Below are 11193 nucleotides of genomic sequence, written 5' to 3' on the forward strand. Positions count from 1 at the left end.
AAAAAAAAAAAGAAAAAAAAAAAGAAGAAGAGATATTCGATTTCACATAAGAGACGTGACGTGTCAGTGCAGGGTTGGTGAAGAGTTATATTGAGAGCAAAAAAATTTTTTTCCGTGTTCTTTCCCTTCCTCTCTCTCTCGCTCTCGCTCTCTGTCGCCAATCTCTCAATTATTTTGTTGGCCCGATTAAACTTGGACGATATTGTATATGAGGATATTGAATTCGGAGTCGAATCAATCGGGGGAGATTGAATCGATTGAAATCAGAGGAGATAGAATCGGAGAAGCTTGAACCTATTTCTCATGGTAAGTTTTCTGATAGTAAGAATTCGCGACAGTTTTGTTCAACATGTTCGATTAAGTTTCACATGCGGTCTCGCGAGTTTAGAAACCATGTGTGGTTTTGTTTCATTCTTCTATGGCTTGTGTTTGTGATCGGAATAAATATATAATCTTGATTTTTTTAAAATGACTATAGGTCGCTGAAATCCTCAAAGATCGTCCATCTTGGCTCCGTGGTTGTCGATGTGTGGATACTCTGAGTGTGATTGGCTCCGTGATTGTCAATAAGCAAAAGAAGATAGAGTCTTCTTACCGTATAATGAGACAGAACCCTGCAAAAATCTGAAGTTGGAATCGACAATTTGTTTAACAGAGGCTTGTATGGATGAAGAAAGTGTAGTCCCAGTACCAGCCATGCTTCCATGACAATGCAGCAAAAAAACCTTGAAGAGCGTTGAAGTATGACTCCATACTTCAGTGCTTCAGCTTGTGGAGGTTCTCCAGTTCATATCATTCCCATTATTAATGGAATTGTGTCTAATGTGATGCTTCGGCAATCTGTATTCTCTCAGCTACATGAGTTGTGTCTAATGTGATGCTTCGCCAATCTATGCGCCTGTTGATACGGCATCATTTGTGATCTATGCGCCTGTTGATACGGCATCAATAGAGGGTGTTCTCAATGCAGGTACAGACCCTGACTATGTGGCTCTCCTGCCTTCCGGTTTTGCTATTCTGCCGGATGGTATGGGTGATCAGCCTGGAGGAAACGGAGGAGGATCACTCCTGACCGTTTCCTTGCAGATGCTGGTTGAAGAAGTTCCTTTGGGTAAGCTGAGTACTAGCTCTGTTAAATCCGTTGAGAAACTGATTCGTGCAACCGTGATGAGGATCAAAGATTTGTTTCCTTTACATATTGCAACACCCTCAACTCGGTAATCTATTGAATCTATTTCATAAACACACTTAGTACTTATCTAACTACACAATTAAGGTGCTGATGACGTTTTTGTTTTGTCTTTTTTTATTACAGGAAAGTAAGCTAAATGGAAGATTGAATCAAGGAAGAAAGAGGGAGACTGGTTGTGTGGAAGATCGGTGGAGAGCTTCAAAAGGGGAGGAGTCAAGAACGAACCCCAAAGAGATTTTTTCTTTATGAGGTTCCGGATTTTACTTGCCCTGAAATATATTCAGTTGAGTCTTATGTTTCCTTGTCATTGCGGGAACCTTTTGTTATTTCAGTTGAGTCTTTTGTTTTCTTGTAATTGGAACCTATTATGGTGGTGTAACAAAATAATTCCTCCCAATCTGTTTTTACACTAATGAAAAGCTGAAATATGTAACTGCGTCTATATTGTGGTTATGATTTGCAGGGATTGGTGACGTGGACTAAGGGTGGAGATGACGTGATTCTTCAGGAATAACATTTGTTTGTTGATTTTATCCCAAGTCTACAAGGTAATACTAGCATTTCTCTTATGTTGCATCTCTTATAGTAATTTTAAAAACTTTTAGCTATAAATTGGGATTGCTGACTAATGAAGAGACTTTTGTTCTTGCTGTAACTCACACATTTTTATTTCTTGTGTCATGAAATTTTTTAATTTCAAAAAACTATCTTTTAAAAATAAGAGACTCAAAATTATATCCCACCATTGGAGGGGATAATTTTAATTAAGAGATCAAGGGTTCTTATTTTTAAAACAGTAAATAATTTATTCATTAAAAATTCAAATAGTACAGAAGAGACTCAAAATTAAAACCTTCCAATGGTGATGCCCTTACATTCTTTTTTTTTTTTTGGTAAAAGGTTAAATTTTATACCATTTTTGAATTTGTGACAGAAGTTACAAGGAATACAAGTAGCGGAAAAAATACCAAAATCTACTGAATAAACAGACAACAATAAAACAGTTAAATATGAAACGTAAACCCAAAGCAAAAACCGAAGAAGAAACACCAATTCCAAGGTGCCAAACTTGGAAATTTGCATGATTTCCACAACTCCGAATAGCTGGAGTCCCATTCTAGTTGCCACGAGCAAACCCTAACAAAGGCCAGCCTTCAAAACCTCCTTGTAAGGTGCCTACAGCTTCTCCGCAAACTAACACAAAAACGCAATGACAACAACGGACTTATTCACAAATCCGATGGTTACAGGAGCATCTATGGGCAACCAGAGAAACCACCTCCGGTCACCATTCTCATCGCAAACGACAAGAACCATCTCCCACGGATAAGCAATGCTATAGAGACCAAAGCGCCCTTACATTCTTACTAATGTACAAGGGAAATAGTTAGATACAAAAAACAATGAATAGTTTCAAATTTCAATAAATACATGAGTTATATTTTACAACTATACGTCAGCGTACAAAAGTTATATTATGCATTACAGCACTAATCCATTTACTTTCTATTGAAAGGTGTAGTACGTTTAATCTAAAACAATTAAAGAAATTGATGCCAAGTAAAAAACTTTTTTTCTCTTCAATATTGTCATTCAAATGCACAACTCAACTGACGATATCTTTAATATAAAAATGATGGTGAAAAAAAAAAAAAGAAGCTACGTATTTTTACTATCAAGTAATCCTCAAAAACGATGCCGTTTCCTCAATCTACAGTTATGATCTCCGATATGCTTTCTAAGTGCGGTCTCCACACGCCGACGCGTCCCTTCCTCCGATCTTTTTGCGTCGCCACTTTCTCCGATAATATCTCCGTCAAGTACCGATCAGAGATCAACAAATCCTTCTCGGAACTTTTATCTTTATTCTCGTCATTACATTTCTCACCACCGCGGTGATGCTGTGACCGCTTCTTGACGGCGTTGTTTGCGTTACTTTTATTATCCCGGCGGATCTTTCCTCCGGCGAATTTATCAGATTTAGCTGCAGGCATGAGGAAATAAATCTTGCCACGTTGGAGCTCAGCTTCCGGAGGGACGACGACGATCTTTGTGGCTGAGATGACGTCACGCTCGTCGTGGTCGGACGGTGGAGGAGATGGTTTCTTGAGTACGTGCTTCGGGTGAGCCTTCATGACTTCGCTGGCCGTGATCGTCCCACTGATCTCCTCAACGTGTCCGTTTGAGTGAACGATCCTGATCACGTCAAGAGCTCCGCACGGTAGAATGCAAGCGATGCAACACCTTATTGTCTCCTTCATTATCTATGTTGTGTGTTTTTTTTAGTGAAGGAGAACAAATAACTTAAAAGATTTTGGTTCTTGTTTATAAAAGTTATATGAGAAGATTGAGATGAAATTGAGAGAGAGAGACGTAAGGTAGTGATCTTGAAGAGAGAAGCTTCAAGAAGAACACTAAATTTAAATTGTAATTTTTTTTTTCTTTTTTTTTTGAGAAATTTAGACCATGTGTGTTTATTATTTATTTATAGTCTTTTGGTACGTTTTTATATTCAGATTTTGATGTCCTCTTGTAAACTTTTATTATTGTATAATGTATATTTATGTGTGAGTGTGTATTATAAAATAGTATTATGGTTTCTGTTAGTTGCTCTTTTCCTGCTCTTTTTCAGCGGCTGAGTTTTGGGAATATATGTTGGGTTTGATTTTTATTTGATTTTGGTATTGCTCGATTTTGAAATATTCTTTGAACTAACATTTTACCTAAAGCTTATATATGGAAGATATTAAAAAAGTTATTATCTGCCTTGTTCATTTTTTATGAATACATACATTGCACCAACAACAGTATAGGGAACTACTACAAATTGTGATCCGTATAAAATAATCATTATGAGCTAACTAAGTGGGGTTGTCCTTTTGATTGTGATAGGAGCCTTACGACATATATGTCTTTAAAGTCTAAAACTACACCAAAAATAAAATGTAAAAGCTTGGTATATATCTATTCCTTGAAAAAAAACATTCCTTTGAACACAAACCATACGAATATGTAAGAATCATTTGAATAATACCTTAATATAAACAAACAAATGGAGTAAGGAGAAAAAGAAGCCAAATAACATATATATATAAATTGCATACAAAATATAAATATTTAGAACTTTGTTTTTATAAAATAAAAAAAAATGGTAGGGGAGAGGGAACAAAAGAGGGGTTGAGATAGATGGAATGAATAATTGCACCCAACGATGTGTAATGTAAATGTACTTTACCTTTTGGATCCATCGTCTATTAGCATTTGAGGGGACCCCTCTCCTTCGCTATAAAGCTTTCAATTTTTTTTTTTTCTTCTTCTCTTCTTATTTATTTCTTTCATTATCTTATTAATTAATTTCAGTTTTTAAAATGTATAATACAATGTTGTTCATCTAGCTAGGCTGGGTGCTTATGGGTAGACACATGTTGTAGCATCATTGGGTCTTCTATTATATCATCACACCACACATTACACATCACTTCCCACAATTCACCAAGTTAAGCCTAGATTTAAAACATTAGCAAGACAGTCGGAATTTTTTGATATTATTCAATTATTTTTTGAGTAATTTAAGAGAAACTTATTAATGAAATACCTTGATACAAATATTATATTGTAAATTTGTAATACTCAATTGAGAACCAATATTCAAATTAAGGTTTTCATAAACTAGAAAGAAAAAACTAATTAACTAGTACGGTTCGCAAACCCACATAACAACTATTAGAACCAACTTAGCATCCTAGCAATTTTGTGTGTGTTTTTCCTATTGTCTTTTTCGGTGTTAACTTTTTGTTATTCGTTTTGTTGTCGTTAAGTGTCATCAAAAGTCAATCCAATAAGAAAAGATCGAGCTTTGGATGACATTTAGTTTGGATCCTTTTCACTGAATCATGATATACACGCATCTTGTTGGGATTTCAGATCCTACTGTCTTTAGTCTTTTCTCGTATTCATTACTTTTCTAAAATATATCACAAAAAAAAAAAAAAAATCAATATAGTTAGTTGTCGTCGGATCGTCTTTCTTTATAACTTCTAACTCTCATTAATTGACAAGACTACAAACCATAACAAAATAATGGATTATTATCAGAAAACTTAAAATGAGAGAATATAGACACGTACACTATGCATAATTGTATATGATCTATCTATATAATNACTTTACCTTTTGGATCCATCGTCTATTAGCATTTGAGGGGACCCCTCTCCTTCGCTATAAAGCTTTCAATTTTTTTTTTTTCTTCTTCTCTTCTTATTTATTTCTTTCATTATCTTATTAATTAATTTCAGTTTTTAAAATGTATAATACAATGTTGTTCATCTAGCTAGGCTGGGTGCTTATGGGTAGACACATGTTGTAGCATCATTGGGTCTTCTATTATATCATCACACCACACATTACACATCACTTCCCACAATTCACCAAGTTAAGCCTAGATTTAAAACATTAGCAAGACAGTCGGAATTTTTTGATATTATTCAATTATTTTTTGAGTAATTTAAGAGAAACTTATTAATGAAATACCTTGATACAAATATTATATTGTAAATTTGTAATACTCAATTGAGAACCAATATTCAAATTAAGGTTTTCATAAACTAGAAAGAAAAAACTAATTAACTAGTACGGTTCGCAAACCCACATAACAACTATTAGAACCAACTTAGNTCCTGATCACGTCAAGAGCTCCGCACGGTAGAATGCAAGCGATGCAACACCTTATTGTCTCCTTCATTATCTATGTTGTGTGTTTTTTTTAGTGAAGGAGAACAAATAACTTAAAAGATTTTGGTTCTTGTTTATAAAAGTTATATGAGAAGATTGAGATGAAATNTTCACTTCCTTTTGAGCTGATAGAATGTTTACAGATGGATCTTACAAAATTTTAGATAACTTGATGGATAAGGACATGATCATGTTACTTACTTTAAAACTTTTTTGCCATCTTGTAATACGGTCGCGTTATGNGATCTTGAAGAGAGAAGCTTCAAGAAGAACACTAAATTTAAATTGTAATTTTTTTTTTCTTTTTTTTTTGAGAAATTTAGACCATGTGTGTTTATTATTTATTTATAGTCTTTTGGTACGTTTTTATATTCAGATTTTGATGTCCTCTTGTAAACTTTTATTATTGTATAATGTATATTTATGTGTGAGTGTGTATTATAAAATAGTATTATGGTTTCTGTTAGTTGCTCTTTTCCTGCTCTTTTTCAGCGGCTGAGTTTTGGGAATATATGTTGGGTTTGATTTTTATTTGATTTTGGTATTGCTCGATTTTGAAATATTCTTTGAACTAACATTTTACCTAAAGCTTATATATGGAAGATATTAAAAAAGTTATTATCTGCCTTGTTCATTTTTTATGAATACATACATTGCACCAACAACAGTATAGGGAACTACTACAAATTGTGATCCGTATAAAATAATCATTATGAGCTAACTAAGTGGGGTTGTCCTTTTGATTGTGATAGGAGCCTTACGACATATATGTCTTTAAAGTCTAAAACTACACCAAAAATAAAATGTAAAAGCTTGGTATATATCTATTCCTTGAAAAAAAACATTCCTTTGAACACAAACCATACGAATATGTAAGAATCATTTGAATAATACCTTAATATAAACAAACAAATGGAGTAAGGAGAAAAAGAAGCCAAATAACATATATATATAAATTGCATACAAAATATAAATATTTAGAACTTTGTTTTTATAAAATAAAAAAAAATGGTAGGGGAGAGGGAACAAAAGAGGGGTTGAGATAGATGGAATGAATAATTGCACCCAACGATGTGTAATGTAAATGTACTTTACCTTTTGGATCCATCGTCTATTAGCATTTGAGGGGACCCCTCTCCTTCGCTATAAAGCTTTCAATTTTTTTTTTTTCTTCTTCTCTTCTTATTTATTTCTTTCATTATCTTATTAATTAATTTCAGTTTTTAAAATGTATAATACAATGTTGTTCATCTAGCTAGGCTGGGTGCTTATGGGTAGACACATGTTGTAGCATCATTGGGTCTTCTATTATATCATCACACCACATTACACATCATTTTCCCACAATTCACCAAGTTAAGCCTAGATTAAAAACATTAGCAAGACTGAAAATATTTTTGATAATATACAAAATTTTTTAGTAATTTAAAAGAAACTTATTAATGAAAAAACCTTGTTACAAATATTATATTGTAATTTTTGTAATAATCAATCGAGAACCAATATATTCAATCAACATTTTCATAAACTAGAAAGAAAAAACTAATTAACTAGTACGGTTCCAAACCCACATAACAACTATTAGAACCAACTTATCATCCTAGCAATTTTGTGTGTGTTTTTCCTATTGTCTTTTTCGGTGTTAACTTTTTGTTATTCGTTTTGTTGTCGTTAAGTGTCATCAAAAGTCAATCCAATAAGAAAAGATCGAGCTTTGGATGACATTTAGTTTGGATCCTTTTCACTGAATCATGATATACACGCATCTTGTTGGGATTTCAGATCCTACTGTCTTTAGTCTTTTCTCGTATTCATTACTTTTCTAAAATATATCACAAAAAAAAAAAAATCAATATAGTTACTTGTCGTCGGATCGTCTTTCTTCTCTCATTAATTTACAAGACTACAAACCTTAACAAAATAATGGATTATTTTCAGAAAACTTAAAATGAGAGAATATAGACACGTACTACACTATGCATATTGTGTATAATTGTATATGATCTATATAATTAATAAAGTAGAAAGAAAAGAGGATAATAATAAGAGAAGTGTGTTTTCAATATATCCGCATCCGGAACAAGATCATGTGGGTTTGCTTTCCTTTTGAAAGTGATTGACTTCATGGACCCCTCTCTCTCACTCTCTTCTTTCTTTCTTTTACATTTTGGTGTTTGGTGAACACTTCTTTTCACTTCCTTTTGAGCTGATAGAATGTTTACAGATGGATCTTACAAAATTTTAGATAACTTGATGGATAAGGACATGATCATGTTACTTACTTTAAAACTTTTTTGCCATCTTGTAATACGGTCGCGTTATGCAGAAAGAAAAATACTTTTGATACAAAAGTCAGATGACCTTAAGACAATATATAATACAAAGGTCAGAACTCTTCATTCTACACATGTATCATTAGATAAAATCCAATCAATGTTGAACCATGTGCAAGTGTGCAACCCCTCTCAACTGATTCTTGCATCCATTGTACTTTTTTTTTCTTCACCTTCCATCGTGAAGCGACATTCTCGGCATTTGATCTAGCTAGATAAAATCAGTTGTTCTTGATAGAATCCAACTCGATAAAATTCTTTCCTTCAGTTCACCCCATTGAGAGGGTTTGATTAACTAACGAGATAATCTCTACTCTTGAACCAAATCCTNCTCTTTTCCTGCTCTTTTTCAGCGGCTGAGTTTTGGGAATATATGTTGGGTTTGATTTTTATTTGATTTTGGTATTGCTCGATTTTGAAATATTCTTTGAACTAACATTTTACCTAAAGCTTATATATGGAAGATATTAAAAAAGTTATTATCTGCCTTGTTCATTTTTTATGAATACATACATTGCACCAACAACAGTATAGGGAACTACTACAAATTGTGATCCGTATAAAATAATCATTATGAGCTAACTAAGTGGGGTTGTCCTTTTGATTGTGATAGGAGCCTTACGACATATATGTCTTTAAAGTCTAAAACTACACCAAAAATAAAATGTAAAAGCTTGGTATATATCTATTCCTTGAAAAAAAACATTCCTTTGAACACAAACCATACGAATATGTAAGAATCATTTGAATAATACCTTAATATAAACAAACAAATGGAGTAAGGAGAAAAAGAAGCCAAATAACATATATATATAAATTGCATACAAAATATAAATATTTAGAACTTTGTTTTTATAAAATAAAAAAAAATGGTAGGGGAGAGGGAACAAAAGAGGGGTTGAGATAGATGGAATGAATAATTGCACCCAACGATGTGTAATGTAAATGTACTTTACCTTTTGGATCCATCGTCTATTAGCATTTGAGGGGACCCCTCTCCTTCGCTATAAAGCTTTCAATTTTTTTTTTTTCTTCTTCTCTTCTTATTTATTTCTTTCATTATCTTATTAATTAATTTCAGTTTTTAAAATGTATAATACAATGTTGTTCATCTAGCTAGGCTGGGTGCTTATGGGTAGACACATGTTGTAGCATCATTGGGTCTTCTATTATATCATCACACCACATTACACATCATTTTCCCACAATTCACCAAGTTAAGCCTAGATTAAAAACATTAGCAAGACTGAAAATATTTTTGATAATATACAAAATTTTTTAGTAATTTAAAAGAAACTTATTAATGAAAAAACCTTGTTACAAATATTATATTGTAATTTTTGTAATAATCAATCGAGAACCAATATATTCAATCAACATTTTCATAAACTAGAAAGAAAAAACTAATTAACTAGTACGGTTCCAAACCCACATAACAACTATTAGAACCAACTTATCATCCTAGCAATTTTGTGTGTGTTTTTCCTATTGTCTTTTTCGGTGTTAACTTTTTGTTATTCGTTTTGTTGTCGTTAAGTGTCATCAAAAGTCAATCCAATAAGAAAAGATCGAGCTTTGGATGACATTTAGTTTGGATCCTTTTCACTGAATCATGATATACACGCATCTTGTTGGGATTTCAGATCCTACTGTCTTTAGTCTTTTCTCGTATTCATTACTTTTCTAAAATATATCACAAAAAAAAAAAAATCAATATAGTTACTTGTCGTCGGATCGTCTTTCTTCTCTCATTAATTTACAAGACTACAAACCTTAACAAAATAATGGATTATTTTCAGAAAACTTAAAATGAGAGAATATAGACACGTACTACACTATGCATATTGTGTATAATTGTATATGATCTATATAATTAATAAAGTAGAAAGAAAAGAGGATAATAATAAGAGAAGTGTGTTTTCAATATATCCGCATCCGGAACAAGATCATGTGGGTTTGCTTTCCTTTTGAAAGTGATTGACTTCATGGACCCCTCTCTCTCACTCTCTTCTTTCTTTCTTTTACATTTTGGTGTTTGGTGAACACTTCTTTTCACTTCCTTTTGAGCTGATAGAATGTTTACAGATGGATCTTACAAAATTTTAGATAACTTGATGGATAAGGACATGATCATGTTACTTACTTTAAAACTTTTTTGCCATCTTGTAATACGGTCGCGTTATGCAGAAAGAAAAATACTTTTGATACAAAAGTCAGATGACCTTAAGACAATATATAATACAAAGGTCAGAACTCTTCATTCTACACATGTATCATTAGATAAAATCCAATCAATGTTGAACCATGTGCAAGTGTGCAACCCCTCTCAACTGATTCTTGCATCCATTGTACTTTTTTTTTCTTCACCTTCCATCGTGAAGCGACATTCTCGGCATTTGATCTAGCTAGATAAAATCAGTTGTTCTTGATAGAATCCAACTCGATAAAATTCTTTCCTTCAGTTCACCCCATTGAGAGGGTTTGATTAACTAACGAGATAATCTCTACTCTTGAACCAAATCCTAAACCAAAATACATATAGAAACAAGTAACGTTGATGATGAGGATTGAACCCAAACGGACCAATGGTATGCATAATGCATTATATACAAAATGGTATCTTCTAGTCAGCTAAGATGTTCACGACACTCAGGAGACACTCAAAATCAGTTCAAATTACACAGGAGCTCAAAGAAACATGTTAAACTTGTTGCCTTAAGAGATAGTAGATACAAGTTGAATCCTAATGCAGATGCAAAGTTACATATTCCAAACCCAAAGCATACGTCATCACCATGTAAGGAAGACAGTTACAGACAGTAATAACCCCAATTGTCTTACTCACACATTGTAAAGACAACAACACACGGTAATAAAGCAGCAATGATTTAGAAGTTTCACAACAGCTATAACCATGTGCTATGCTTGTTGAACTTA

General features: G+C 32.9%; 1 protein-coding gene and 1 long non-coding RNA gene across 4 annotated transcripts; one reads left to right on the forward strand and one right to left on the reverse strand.

The window, feature by feature from the left end:
- Positions 1-1861, forward strand: LOC104776955. 2 transcript variants are annotated; one of them, XR_766193.2, is made up of 4 exons: positions 1-306; positions 479-1217; positions 1316-1475; positions 1656-1861. It is a non-coding gene; the product is annotated as an uncharacterized LOC104776955 (long non-coding RNA). The 2 variants fall into 2 exon arrangements; XR_002037510.1 differs by having other exon boundaries at positions 1316-1442.
- Positions 2754-6025, reverse strand: LOC104776953. Of its 2 annotated transcripts, XM_019243719.1 has the most exons (2): positions 5867-6025; positions 2754-3386 (listed from the first exon to the last, which is right to left on the reverse strand). In XM_019243719.1, exons 1-2 carry the CDS (start codon positions 5931-5933, stop codon positions 2899-2901), a joined length of 555 nt encoding a protein of 184 aa, XP_019099264.1. In that variant the 5' UTR covers positions 5934-6025; the 3' UTR covers positions 2754-2898. The 2 variants fall into 2 exon arrangements, with proteins under 2 accessions (XP_019099264.1, XP_010499436.1); XM_010501134.2 differs by lacking the exon at positions 5867-6025 and having other exon boundaries at positions 2754-3809.

The sequence above is a fragment of the Camelina sativa genome, chromosome 3, assembly GCF_000633955.1.
Source record: "Camelina sativa cultivar DH55 chromosome 3, Cs, whole genome shotgun sequence".
NCBI classification, from domain to species: Eukaryota; Viridiplantae; Streptophyta; class Magnoliopsida; order Brassicales; family Brassicaceae; genus Camelina; species Camelina sativa.

What these genes read in the sequence shown, in the direction of transcription:
- LOC104776953 (XM_019243719.1), bottom strand. Translation starts at nt 5,933, where the DNA reads ATGAAGGAGACAATAAGGTGTTGCATCGCTTGCATTCTACCGTGCGGA.